Consider the following 14,766-nt stretch of genomic DNA (forward strand, 5'->3'; position numbering starts at 1 on the left):
AATTCCTAACCCTCTATAAAATTAAAAAGGTAACTCATCAATTATAACCATCTTTGCTAGTGTTTGTCTACATTCATCATAATTATAACATATTGCCTCAAAAGTTCTCACATTTTGATCTCTCAATTCACCTTTCTCTATCTTAGGTTCTAATACCAAAACCTTTTGTTTCCTATCAACCACAAAAGAAAACTTTTTGCACACTTTTAAATGACTCCACATATTATTTGTGCCATTAAAAATAGTATGATATGCATAATTTTTTCCATAATAATTACATTTAGCTCTAAGGGCTTTAGGATTACCATCAAGTTTTGTAAAGTGATCCCAAATTCTTTACTTTTTTCTATCATCAACATTTCTTTTCCTTGATGTAAGGAGTTGAGGTTGTTTACCTATTATATCCTGCGGTGGATCCTGCGGTGGTTGATTCTAGTTTAGTCTTTGAAGTTGGAGAATTGGTTGGTGTTGCTGCAATGCCAGTGGATGAAGCATTTTGAATTTAAAGGTTTTCCATCTATTATTACCTAATGAAAACATGTTGATGACCATAATTTATATGAGACTTAAAGGTACTAAAATTCAAAGAAACTAATAGTAATAAATATGTTTAAAGAATACTAAAAATGATAATTATGGATAATTTATGCTCATAGTCATCCTGATGTAATATATACAAGCAAAAGAGTGGTATATCCTTACCAAATTTCAACTAATTATTCAAGTTCTACAAATATAATAGCATAACAATATTTAAGAAGTGAGTTATGAATATTATTTTATTCCACATTTATAACAATTATTCAAGTTCTGCAAGATATTCAATAGGCATATCAAAAGTAAAAAAAAAAAAAAAAAAAAAATTGCTCATTTTACAAATTTATGAATACACTCTTTTGAAATACAACTATTTTCCTTTCCAAGCTTAATACACATTTGTTATTAATCTTAAAGTACAATCAATACTCTTCCACACATGAATCAAACTTGTATATAACCACTGAAAGCAACCAATTTTATTTATACAATAATGCTTTTAAAGGATTTAATAAAACTTCCTGATTTTGAGCATATTCTCTACATAAGTACAACTTTTTAGCATTGAAAACAAAGACACGAAGTTAGAAAGATGAAATTACACAAAACTCTTCACAAGTTCAGGGAATACCATAAATGAATGCAATAACTTCACAAAGGAGTAAAAGACAAGGACTAAAAAGTAAAACAAGATGAATCAAAATAAGCCCCAATATGCATCTAATAAAATTGACTTGATATGATGTGAGAACCTGAAGAAGTTCAAGACAATTAAAAAATTTGCAACAGAATCTAGGCATCAACTTTAAAAACCTGCATGTAAGATGGGTTTTTAGCTATAGCATACACTAACAAAATTGCATCGCGGCAATTCTATCCAGTAAAGAATAGGTTTTCAGAAAATCATGTAAAGTTCTAATCACCACTAGCAAAAGCCACACACCTAACTAGCACATTACTGATTCAACCTAAAATCACGTTATCCAAACTAATATTCACACAATTGAAAACCAACTTGCTCACTGTATATCATAACTTGCTTTGTATCATAAGATATTAAATACATAAATAAAATTCAAACCTTGATATTCATTCAAACAACAAAAGAACAAAACTTTTGATTTAAAAAGCCATAAACTTCATAAACACAAAACCCAAAAACCACCCCTATGTTAAATTTAGGCATATTCCCAAATCAACCAAAATAACAAATCATTTGCTTATTTCTCTCTGGTTCACATCTTCCATTTATTTAAAAAGAACCACCTGTAACCTTTCAATTGATTATAGGAAGTATTATTGAATCCTAATGGTATTACATTAGCATCGAGAAAAATAAAAATTATACCAATCTAAGCTCCAACTCTATTTTTTGGTAAGGATATAACACTTTAAGAAATACACAAACATATATTAAAAAAATAAAAATAGAGATTGACAAGAAAAAAAATCATACATGGTATGACAAGATTTAAGGTCGGGTGTGAGATAGGCAAGTGGTTGGTTTGCTAAATCTGGAGGTTAGGTGTGGTGTGTGCCATCTGTTATGCTCGTGTGAGAGAGGGAGGTGGTTGGTTTGTTAGATTTGAAGATTAAGATTGAAGGTCTACTAGACTACCTGCAAGTAACAAGAGTCAGGAGATGAAGATTGATTAATTTGATTTTGTTAGAGGATGGAAAATCATTTTTTATCAGGCTAAAAGTGTGAGAGATTGAGAGTTGTGACTTGTGAGTGTTGAGAAGGGGCAACTTGTTTGCTAAGGAGTAAGGACAGCTAGATAGGTAATGTTAGTGTTAGGGTTAAAAACTTAGAAAGCATTTTTTTATTTATAGTACCCATTTTTTTAACTGAATCGATTCAATTAAGTTGAGGTTTTTCGGTTTCAGGCTTATTAAATCAAAATCGAACTAAACTGAAAATTTTAGAAAATATTCTAATCAATTTTTTTTCATGGTTCGGTTTTTCTAGTTATTTTTTTTTTGTTTTTTTAGTTTAATTGGTTTCTCAGTTTTTGTGCTCACCTCTAACTAGAACCAAAGGATTTGGTCTTGTCAACTAGCTAAGCCCAAAGTAATGTGCGTCTGACGAACATGCCAACCCAAAGTACTTGGGCTTGACAATCGTCCAAATCCAAAGTAACGTGGGTCTAACGAGCATATCAAATCCAAAGTACTTGGGGGTAACATGGGTCTGACGAGCATATCAAACTCAAAGTACTTGGGGGTAACATGGGTCTAACGAGCATGACAAACTCAAAGATCTTGGGCTTGGCAATTAGCTAAGTCTAAGGTAACATGGGTCTGACGAGCATGTCAGACTTAAAGAACTTGAAAATTATCAAGTTCTAAGGTTATATGTTTGATCGTAGACGACCCTCTATAATAAAAGCATTAAAGACATGCTAAATCGACATACCTGTACTCATAAATGTATACAATATCTCTTAAGAAACCTACCATATTTATTATCTCATTAATAATATGTAAGAGATATTTGTCTTTCATTATTGTCGTCGAAAGAAAAGACTTTTCAGCCCTTCTCTTCTCTTAAAACGACAAGAATTAGGGGGTATAAATATTCTCTGAACCATCTGAGTAAAAAGTTAGAACTGAAAAACTCTTAAGATAAAGATATATAGATTTCAGAGCATTAATTAACCTAAAAACTCATGAACAAATATTTTTGTTACCTGAATTTAATATTTTTTTCATAATAGAAACTATTTTTATATGTACTTAAGCTTTTATCATAAATCTAAAATTCTTTATATTAAGAAGAAGAAATAAATAGGTAAATGCATATCAATGCACGTAATCCAAGCAGGATACACATATTATACAGTTTTATCACTGTCAAAGTGTCTATAGTGGTACTAGGATCTTTAAAGAGAAACGATTTGTCATTTTTCAACTGTGCGTTTTACCAGATATGAATGATCAAAGCACAACAGCATTTGCTTCAAAGCTGGCTCTCATCCTCCCTCCGTCGACCCTTATCTTTTCACAATACTACAGGGTAAGGTCGCACATTTATCCATCAAATGGTATAAAAAGTTGAAAGCTCTAGTAGACCTAGCTAGGGTAGTAAATACTACAGGTCTGGTGTCTCATGGAAGGGTCACTGTCTGTGTAGGGTTGTCAAACCGCGTGATACTCGCCACTGTTAGCCTCCTCTCCTTCTTTAAAGCAAACAAGGTTTCTAGCTGAGATTGATTAATGGCGACTGTACTGTAACTGGAGTTGAAAGGCATGGGAGCGCCACTTTTACACGCCTCAACTAGTTATATATAATACGACTACGCATGAGTGGTGGTTCTCTCTCTCGGTGTCTGCTTCTTTTGTACTTTTTTTTTTTGGGTGGGGGGGGGGGGGCCTTGGAGGGCTTACAATAGGGCAACGTCGTATATACATAGCAGATTGCCTCGAAATAATATGGAGACTCAGATCCAAACATAGAGTTGAAATTAAATAAGTCAGCAATTACCTCAAATCCAATAACGCCACACAAATTAAAACACCATTATAACTTTTTAGTTAAGGTGATTAAAAAAAATTTAAAAAACTGATTAAATTAAGAAAAGAAAAAATAAATATTAAACAGAACAAATTATCAAATATGATTCTTATAAACAAATAAAATATATATAAAAAAATCAAATCATAAAAAATAATAATTATACCGGTTAGAATTATTATATATAAAAACTCCTTACTTTATGAATGATTATATAAAAAAACTAATATGCAAAAAAATAAAATTAAAACTTTTCCTCATGGATGTGCAGTAATTTTTTATACAATTTTCAAATTAATTATTCTTTTATTTTTTTTAATACAATTGCCATAAAAAATATCAAACATGATTGTTGTACTTTAATCCACTTTCAAGTCATGACAAGTTTTTATTAAATAAAAAATTATGTGAATAAAGATACACATATATAAACAAATAAGTTATTTTAAGGTAGAAAGACTTTTTTAAAGTGATTCATAATATAAAAAAAATGGTTTGCCATACATAATTGTATCTGATAATTTTTTGGAAAAAAAATCTTGTTAGAGACAGTCATATTATATAATTTTAATTTATGTATATGATAGATATCTTATATAAATTAAAAAAATTGGTTAGCCTTTAAAGTTTAAAAGCACCTGATTTTTATTTTTTTGTGTGTGTTTATGATGAAACTCACTTTAAATAAAATTATTAAAAAAATATTTAAAAAATCATCTAGTTTTTCCATAATTTTCTAATAAAACTAGAACTTTTATGGTTTTCAATGTACCAACATTGTTTTTTCACATGATTTAAGTTCTTGTAATTTTTTATCTCTTTATATCTATAACTTTTTTTTAAAAAAAAATATTATATAAAATAGCGAATAAAAACATCACTATAATAACCATAAAATTTAGTTTTTTTTAACGTACATATTCAAGTTATTCTTATACGCACCTGACTAATCCCAAAGATTCCCTAAAGTTAACGATTCCATATAAATCTTCAATAAACCACCATATTAATAACCACTATATCTTAAATCTAAAACCATAAGAAAAAAAATAAACTCCTTTAATCCTAAACTTTTTATTCCCTCCAGTGCACCTCGAACATGAGAACATAAAATTTAGTCTTCGTTGGCCATATAACATCCACATCTCCTTATCGTCGGTCGGTGACGATAAAACGATTCATTAATGCTTCAGATGCATTTTCACGAAAAAGAGAGTATTTTACCAATTCCCTTCTCATCATTTAAATATAAAGGCCGGATTGTTTCTTGGCAAAACATAGAATCACTCCGAATATTAACAATTTCGCGCAATCGTATACGGCACGACTCACTCAACAATCGGTTAATTCTGTTATTAATTTTTTGGATAAGGAATTTTGTTATTAATATTAATGAAGCAAACTTAAATCTTCCTCACAAATTAATGATATACCACAAATTCTGTTTTTTATTCTTCTTTGAAATTGGAGATTACTAATTTTATCTTGCATTAAATTTTATTTATACAATTGGAATAAGACTTCTTAATATGTCAGTTGTACTCAATTTAAAGTTTTAATTTTAATAGGATTGATAGTTAATAATTATAAGTAAAATTGAAGGAATAAAATAATGTTAACAAATCAATTGTTTAGAAAAACAACTTTATTAAGAAATGCTAGGAATTCAAATTTGAGTAGATTAGTAAAAATGATGTTAGTAAATCAATTATTTTAAAGAATAATTTTGTTTAAAAAAGTTGGATAAGAATTTGAACTAAATAAATCAATTATTAAATTATTTTAAATAAGTTGGACTTCGGAGTTGAGGATTGGAACACGAGTAGCAGGTTCGTGGCCTTGAGCTACATTCCAAACACCCGTGGACTCTCCATCTGCCATTAACCAAAGTGTAAATGAATTTAAATGGGGAGTAGAATGTGAAACTAAGAGCAATATTTGACGACAATCTCTTGGAAACAACTCAAAACATTTGTTCATTTCCGTCAAAATATGCTGTGTGCTTAAAAAATCAATATTGAAAAAAAAAAAAAAAAAAAAAAAAAAAAACCAAGATATACACTGTTGAGAATGGCTTCTCGTATTTTCCTCTCTCATAAAGCAAAGAGCAAGGATAGGAGGAGAGGACGACCTTCGTTTTTCTATTATCTATAGGAAGCCTTGGTTTTCCATTTGAACTCTAGCTTTGGGCCTATTGGTTAAGATCGTGAGCATAACTTAACGAGGTGCAACTACCAAATACCTTCACTCTTCATGCAATGGGTGAGCATGGCAGACTCTCACTCCTTGTCTACAAAGCTGCCAAAATGTGCATGGCTAAAAACAGTGTTCTTCTCCCAGCTAACCTGCAAATAGAAAGACAAGTAGAACATGAACATCATCTAGTATTCAATGTATATTTATTTTCTGAGAAGGGAAATTGAATACACAAGCACACTAGAGGTCTTTTGCCATTCACCTTCTCTTCATGTAGAAAAGATTGACGTCAATAATGCATGGAATGAACATGCAACTGCATTAAATGGAACCACCATTCAGCTCAAATGTACCACACAGTGAAGCCAAGAGCTATCTCAGTCCTATAAGTACACCACTAACAGCACAGTAATCTCTTGCAGCACACATTTAATTCTTCCATGATGACAAACTGCCTTTTCAATCGCTCTGATAGAAGATAAAAAGTTCCTGTTAATGAGAGGGGGCGAAGAATGCACCGGATTAGGGTTGCCAACCACCAATATGCAACGAGACTATAAATCCAAACCATAGTATATTCATCTAAGGGCACCTTAGAAGCCACCAAATCAATCACTCTGTTATGTTCATCAGCCCATTCAAGTATTAAGGAGCAATTCCAATTCCACAGATATCACATTGCAAATCCTCTGTTGTATAGATTGCTGGAACCAGACATTTGATACTTCAAATCCTCATAGCTAGGAACAAATTTGCTAAATCCCAACCCTCCATTTCCCAGGAATTCTGGCATGGAAGGATCACTAATGTTTTTTACCTCATTCCAACCACCACCCAAACTGCCATTTGACATGTGCATATTTCTAAGCTGTTGAGCTGTCAATTGTGTAAATGACGATGATTTGTTGGGTGGAGATTGACCAAGAAACATAGGTGAAATGGTGTAAGCATCATCTGGTGGAGAGAATCTATTCCTTAAGTGATCCGACAGCCTGGGGTTCTGCTGAGCAGAAATTGATTGCCGCATCAGCATTTGAAGCTCTGAATCATGATCAAAAGGACTAAACTGGGGGGGGAAAGCTGGTTTTGCATCAAAGCCTGGATTACTCAGCCTTGCTGACAGAAATCCTTTGCCAACTTCCATTATTGCAGGATCAATAAATTCAACATCCCCGGAGATGCCAATATTCCTAGATAGTGGAGCAGAGTTTTGTAGAAAATGATTTGCTGAAGAAAGAGAAGAAATATTAGAATTCAATAAAGAGAGAGAAGACAAAAAGGAATAAACCATTATAAATTATAAATCACAAACCAGAACGGTCAAAATCATAGTGTACTGCCTCTTGAGTAAGAAAGCCTGGAGGCACAGCTCTGCTTGGCACCGAGAATCCTGGAGGGGAAGAAGTGGAAGTTTTGGAAACTGTTCGTGCAGTGCAGTATGAAAAAAGTTAGGAGAATAGTTAAGAGGATTCATAAGATTACCAAAATAATAGATGTTATCATCCCAGTCTCTGCGAAACATGTGATTGGAATTCAAGGGAAATCACAGTTCATAAAATTACTAAGAGGGTTTTTATTTATTTTAATTTGTCATAAAATGCTAAGAAAACTTCACATAACTGATGGAACAAGATATGAGAAGCTAGGCATTTTGGCATTTCCAAAGATAAATAAAAACTACATGGAAAACCTTCCAAGATAACTTTCCACAATGTTCATAACAACTAGAGTAACTGTACTGAGGGTCACTTTGTCAACTCCAGCTCTGACTCTCTAAAGATCGGTGGAATTGCATGTTCAATCTAAAGGACACCATTCTCACATGTCAGAATTTTACCTTCAATAGCCCATGTCTCTAAAATTAATCAGCATCTCAAAATCTGAAAAAGAAACTGACAACACACCTACCCTACCAAAATTGTTACCAAGCAAAGATGTAGCCTTGCAAAAAGAACAGAAACATAGGGAGCGAGATTAATCTTGAAAGGCATTTCCTTTCATAGAATATCCTCAACTAGTATGAAACAGAAGCCACCATATCATGTCAGCCTCAATGGCCATGTTGTCATAACCATAAAAAATCTTAGATATCAGAAGTTACTCTTTAATCTATTAAAACATTCAGAAGATCTCCTAAAGAACAGAGCCCAGAAACCAATTCCATGTTTCTTCAAAATCATAGGCATGCCTCCCACAGTGGCGCGAATGGAGAACACACCACCCCTAATAAAGGCTAGATAGCAATTTCATCCTCCCAACTTCAAAGATTGTCTAGAAGTTAATAGTCCAGAAGGCACTCTATCCCTTTAAAAAGAGTTGGATGTTATTTTGAAAATACATACTCAAACCAGGAACCATCTTACCTGTTGATAAGGTAGAGAACATTCCAGTTCTCTACATGTCCCTATCACCAATCAAATTTATTTACCTACTTCCAAAACAGTTGTGGGCCAGGACAGTCATCGCCTAACTGGTAGCAACACCTTATCACTAGAGAACAGCTTAAGCTAAAATCCTCCCCTCAATCAAAAGAAAAATGAGAAAAGAATAGAATAGAAAAGAAAAATGGAAAGAAAGTAACTCATGTGAATGCTTTCAAACTTTGAATACATGATAAAATTTCCAATAAAAAGGAGATGCATCATCATTTCACATCTAATAAAAAATCAGATTCCCTGTTATTCTAGGAAATTAATTAAAACGTGTTAACATACAAATAATGCTAGAGATACTAAACAGTTTTTTAATGCATCTCTTACTGAATAATTAACTAACCTACAAGTGAATGACAAAAATATTAATTTTAAAAAAACTTTCGTAAATGACAGAACCATATCCTATTTCTTTAGCAAGAATGGCCAATAAGAAAACAACACATCATTTAGTAAGAGAATTTAGAAGTATCCCTAGCATTACTCTTCATCATAGATGGTTTTCTGCACTCAGAGCAGTATTCACACAAACATACAGAAATTATAAGCCTTCTGTATCATAAAAATATCATATATTGAAAGAAAAAAAGATTTATCCTAGTATAAGATAATGGCAAGAAAAACATTTGGTAAAAATTAACAAGAATAAGCACAAGGGCCGAAGCAAGACAGCTGACAGCAACAGAATTTAGAAGTGTCCCTAGCATTACTCTTCGTCATAGATGGTTTTCTGCACTCAGAGCATTATTCACAAATACATACAGAAAAAACAAGCCTTCTGTATCATGAATCATATCATGTATTAAAAAAAAAAGGATTATCCTAGTATAAGAGAATGGAAGGAAAAACATGTGGTAAAAAATTACGAGAATAAGCACAAGGAGCATAGCAAGACAGCAACAATACTGCACTGGGTAACTGTAGTACATCCAGTAACATGAAAAGAACAGCTTTACAAGAAATAGGAAGAAGCATCATATCAAATGAGGTGGCACTCACCAGAAAAGCTAGAAGATGTAAAAGGATGCTTGCTGAGAAAACCATTTGATTCCACAGAAGTAATATTTGAAGAGATACTACGGTAATGGTCCATCCATGGTTCCTTGTTTTCAATAATATGATTTGAGACGGGAGATTTTTTTGTTGCATTTTCAAAAGAATGTTCAAAATTAGACAAATGATTGGAGAAACCATCCTGCCTGGCAAATGAGAACCTCGATTGACTACTCTCCTGTGGTTTTCGCATGCATGGTATTTTGAGGGAACTTTGTTGTGTATCATTATCAGCCAGGAACTTAACTAAATTCTGAGGTGATGTCAATGAATCTTCCCACACACCAGAATCCATTGATAAAATATTTGAGATAATGCTGCTCTCATCTGTATCTTGATCAAGTTTACAGTCACCACTGGGCACATTACCATGTTCTTCCAAGCACTTCCCTGATCCTACCTCTAACAAGACACTAGAATGGTTAGAAGATCTATCCCACTCAGTAAGGCCATTAGCTTGTCTGCCATGCAATCCATTAGACAAAACTGTGTTGCCAGATCTGAATGGAAAAGCAACCTCATCATGCTTAGGGGGAAGAATGCTTGGTTGTACATCAACAGTGCAATGATGAATCTTGCCTTGCTGCCAGGACTGTTCCAAATGCTGTTTTGAAGAAGGTGAGGATGATATGGGTGGTTGATTATGGATGCTTCCAAAGTCCTGAACTTCCTGATCATCAAAACAGAGTAAATCCTCAACAATAGCACATTCTTTCAGTGTTGGCGAGAATGAAGACTCGCTAAGTGGCTCACTCACAAATTGTTGTGAGACTTGACTTTTGGGCAGTTTATGAATAGAATTCGAAATTTCTGTAGTAACAGGTTCACGGTACTCATCCTTAAGGTTACCATCAGTGCAAATTGACAATAACCCAGAACATAGCCCCTGAAGATCCCCATCCGAATGAAAATTTCCATCCTCATCCAGACTGGTAATGCAGGATGGTTTGGTGAGTTTTGAAGGGCTTGTTCCAGCTGATGGCAATGCAGTATCCCCAGCACTGTCCTGAGATGCTGGAGAACAAGGTAAATGGTCAATCAATGTTAAATTGGCAGGATTCACTTCACAGCTTCCTTCAAGTATGGTTCTTTTTATGTCACCAGAACTTTTGGTGCTCACAACTTCTGATGCAAGAGCACAGGGACCATGTGATGTTTCAGGTTTATGATTGGGAGTTCCACTTGACGATGAAAAACTTGTAACTGGTGGCAAACTGCCAGCGACACGTGTCACCCTGATAAAAGACATTAAATGGAATATAATAAAATTCTCAATGCCACATATCATAAGATAAAATTCAGGATGCCACATAACAAACAGATATCATACCATGAAGCTGCCCCATGTAGAGTATTGGATCTTCCAGCGCCACTTTCCGCATATGAACTGCTATCCCAGTTCATTATATTCTGCTGGAAAGCAGTAGTCAGGATATTTCAATTAGTGAGCACACTGGAGGAGTAAAATACAGTAATACAATATGGTTTGTAGATTTCATTTATTTGAACTTTACTGAACTGGAGATCATTCCCTATTTTTAACTTCTTAATGATAACATCAGATTATAGAATATAATTATCAGTCCTACAAGAATATATAGTCCCCAAACGCATCACCAAAAATAACCAAATTTTCCAAGAAGGCAATGTATAATGTGAAGCCTTACGTTAGAAGTTTTGGAATCATGTTTGGCTGTCAATGATATGTTCCTATCAGTGCACTCATCTGCTGGGGGTGGCAAAACATTTCCTGAACGCCGATGCAAATTATTTGTAGCACCAATAATTTGTTGTACTCTACTCCTTTAAAACCATAATGAGGTAATTTAAGTAAGATAGAGGAATATATGAATAGCAGAGGAACCAACAGTATCAGGCAAGTCTTCTAAAGCAACATATTTAATGTAAGAGAGATGGAAAACTGAAGAACAGGGGGAGACCCTGTCAGGATCCCTTCGAACCCTCCCCGCCCCCAAAAAAGAAAAAAAAGAAAAAAAAGATATTAAAGCATGCTAGATGATTACATATAAGGTGTAAAAAGAAAACAGAAAACTTTTGCTACCCTTGTATTATTGTTATTAAAGACATTCACAATGGACAGGAGCAAAGTGAAAGACAGCATTATCTTATCATTACATTGTGTAGCTTTAGTGCACATCCTTTAAGCAAATTAAAAAGGATCGTGATTCAAAATGAAAGACCAGATAGCAATACCTTGTGAAGGCTGAAACTAAATCATCTTTTGTAAAACTATCTTCTTCGGAGCCAAAATCATGCAAATATAAACAGTCTGGAATGCTGCAAGGCTGGACCAATAGAAGTATTGATCACAGAGATAACATAAGAATCTCAGTTCTTTGGTATACAGACTCATAAAGGAAGAACCTTTTGTGTGTGCTTACCATATTTTTCAGCCATGCATGGCAATATTTTGTCGTTCCAAAGCATGCCCTGTATAGGAAAACTCTTATTAATCATCAGATTGTCAACATAAAAAGTAACACGCAGAAGAAGAATAAGATATGCTTACCTCAAGGATCTACCATCTAAGACAAAACTGTGCACTGATTGAATACAACGAACTGCTTCCTCCTCTTTTCCATATGTTATATACCTAACAAGTGAAAAAAGGTACCATTTTAACACTACAAAATATCAAATAGCTACAATATGACAGAATCCCCAATTAGGATTGTGGGGGAGGGACAGGACATTTGACAAAAAAAGGCCATTGAGCTTACACACAACAGCTGTTGTTTGCAGAATGTTGAATCGCCCCTGTTGCGGTTCGAGAAATAGACACCTTCAGAACCTTTCCATATTGGCCAAAATATTCTCTTCGCTGAAGAAGCTGATAGATAGCAAAAATACACCTTAGACTCTAGAGATATATAAAAAAGAGCAACTTAAATTTAAGAATAAGTACAACAGGATTATATCTATTTTGAAATTGCAATGAGTTGCACAAAGATATGCAAGAATACTCACGGATTCATCTGCAATATTGAGAGGTAATCCAATTATATACACTAGATTCCGTTGAATGACTCTAACATTGCTTAGATGCATCCTCCCTTCAGATATTTTTGGCTTCCCTTTATGGGACTTCAGTTTTCGCTCTGAATTCATTTCAGCCACTAGCCTGCATAGCAAAGAATGCATGGTGAATTATGAACATCAACAACTCATCAAATGGTATTTGCATAAAAGAAAGGAAACTGCAAAGTAAGCATGATGATAACCTTTCACAGTTTGCTGCCATCCCCACTATCTTTTCTTTGTCGTATGGTATACGACAAGCTGGGCATCGACCATCAGAATTATCCTTGCCAGCCATTTCCATAATGTGGTTCCAGCACCAAACACAGATCTGTGATAATAAGAGAGAAGAAAACAGATGTGAACAAAATATAATAAAAAAGTGGAAAAGTTGACAGCGCCTTCCCGCACAAAAATTAACAACAAAGTAAGATTTCGGAGCTTAAACCTCATAACCACATTTGCATGGCTTCAATTGCTGATCCGTCAAATCCATCTCCTCAGCACACAATGGGCATGTCTTCTCTCCCTTGTCGCTCATGATTGCCCTGGAGAAAACTCACCAACATTAAACATATCTTCATAAAATATAATTTAAAAAGAATCCCCCTTGAATTGGATCCCCCGTCTATAATCATGCCATCAACAAGATTTCCAAAGACCCATAAATTGTTTTTCAAAAAATCCACTCAACTCTACCAACTCTCACAGTTTATACTAGTTAAAGCATATAAAATGGCTTCTACACACCTCAGTATCAAAAAAAAAAAAAAAAAAGATAATCTTTTCAATTTCCTGGGTTTTCTCAGCAACCAAACGGAGTGTTATGAAGTAAAATCCTCATAAATTCAATTAAATCTAATCAAATCATGCAACTGATGAAAAAGAAAACACTTCCTTTTCACTGAGCAACAAGGTCATCAGCAAGAAGAAGAACTACATAAAAAACAGCATATCAACTTTTGTAAAAAATAAAAATTGAAACTAATCAATCTAACAAAAATCATACATTTGTACATCCAAACCCGAATCAGGATCCGAAAAATCAGAATTTAATTTCAAGATGTGTAAAGCAAGAGACGGATTTCTCAATTTGTAGATACTACTTTTCCTTTCAGATTTAACGATCTAGACTACTACTATTATTATTAAGAAAAAGAGTCAACAAAGGTTGGATCTTAAATAATTAGAGATAGAGTTCAGGTCGGCCAAAGAAATGAAGAAAAAAAACAAAAGAGGAGAAGAGAGTGATTACTTTGTTTTGAGGTACGGCACGGGAATAGAGGATGGAGAGAGGCTTAACAGTGAGGAAGAGAAAAGCAGAAGTGGAGCAAGGAATCTGTGCTTTGAGTTTGTGTGTGTGAGGGAGAGGGAGAGAGAGAGAGTGGGCGACCTTTGGATAAAAGTGAAAGCCACAAACAAGAGTGTGTGTAGGTGAGTGTCCGTGTTTTTATTTTATTTTATTTTTTTATTTATGGATAAACGAACGGACGGACGGATTGGCGTGTGGTGTGGTGATTTTGTTGTTGATGGACGGATGAATGTTGATGCCCTTGTGGTTCATATACCATGTTCATACCAAACAGTAGTTATTAACTTGTATGCGACTAAGCACGTAGATTTGAGATCCGGTTATTAGATTATTCAAGCTACTTTGAGCTTTTTTTTAATTATTCAATAAAAGGAGGTATATGAGATTGTTTTAATAGTTTTTTAAAAAAATATTTTTTATTTAAAAATATATTAAAATAATATTTTTTTATTTTTTTAAAATTTATTTTTAATATTAATAAATCTAAATAATCTAAAAACATTTAAAAAATAATTTAAAATAAGAAAAAATCAAATTTTAGTAAAAATAATATTAAACCGCAACCCCAAATGAGCATTACGAAGACACAAATTGTTCATATTGAATTCGATCTATATATTCTAAGAAATTTCAAAGTCATTATAATTTTATTATGAGCAACAAAACTATAATTTCATCATGAA

General features: G+C 33.5%; 1 protein-coding gene across 3 annotated transcripts; it reads right to left on the reverse strand.

The window, feature by feature from the left end:
• Nucleotides 1–5,678: 5,678 nt before the first annotated feature.
• Nucleotides 5,679–14,203, reverse strand: LOC118045883 (uncharacterized). Of its 3 annotated transcripts, none has more exons than XM_073405279.1 (14): nucleotides 14,027–14,203; nucleotides 13,220–13,319; nucleotides 12,975–13,102; nucleotides 12,721–12,874; nucleotides 12,474–12,583; nucleotides 12,263–12,346; nucleotides 12,135–12,183; nucleotides 11,947–12,038; nucleotides 11,400–11,535; nucleotides 11,063–11,145; nucleotides 9,679–10,967; nucleotides 7,560–7,637; nucleotides 6,510–7,474; nucleotides 5,679–6,396 (listed from the first exon to the last, which is right to left on the reverse strand). In XM_073405279.1, the coding sequence occupies exons 2-13, from the start codon at nucleotides 13,310–13,312 to the stop codon at nucleotides 6,921–6,923; spliced, it is 2,850 nt and encodes a 949-aa protein (XP_073261380.1). In that variant the 5' UTR covers nucleotides 13,313–13,319; nucleotides 14,027–14,203; the 3' UTR covers nucleotides 5,679–6,396; nucleotides 6,510–6,920. The 3 variants fall into 3 exon arrangements, with proteins under 3 accessions (XP_073261380.1, XP_034910519.1, XP_034910518.1); XM_035054628.2 differs by having other exon boundaries at nucleotides 7,560–7,667; nucleotides 11,063–11,142; nucleotides 14,027–14,202; XM_035054627.2 differs by having other exon boundaries at nucleotides 7,560–7,667; nucleotides 14,027–14,201.
• Between the last annotated feature and the right edge of the window lie 563 nt (nucleotides 14,204–14,766).

This window comes from Populus alba, chromosome 16 (assembly GCF_005239225.2).
Source record: "Populus alba chromosome 16, ASM523922v2, whole genome shotgun sequence".
In the NCBI taxonomy this organism is placed as follows: domain Eukaryota; kingdom Viridiplantae; phylum Streptophyta; class Magnoliopsida; order Malpighiales; family Salicaceae; genus Populus; species Populus alba.

What these genes read in the sequence shown, in the direction of transcription:
- LOC118045883 (XM_035054627.2), bottom strand. Translation starts at nt 13,312, where the DNA reads ATGAGCGACAAGGGAGAGAAGACATGCCCATTGTGTGCTGAGGAGATG. An exon ending in CATGCAAATGTGGTTATGAG is followed by an intron (nt 13,103 to 13,219) that starts GTTTAAGCTCCG and finishes TTATTATCACAG; the next exon opens with ATCTGTGTTTGGTGCTGGAA. An exon ending in TACATCTTCTAGCTTTTCTG is followed by an intron (nt 7,668 to 9,678) that starts GTGAGTGCCACC and finishes CTGCACGAACAG; the next exon opens with TTTCCAAAACTTCCACTTCT.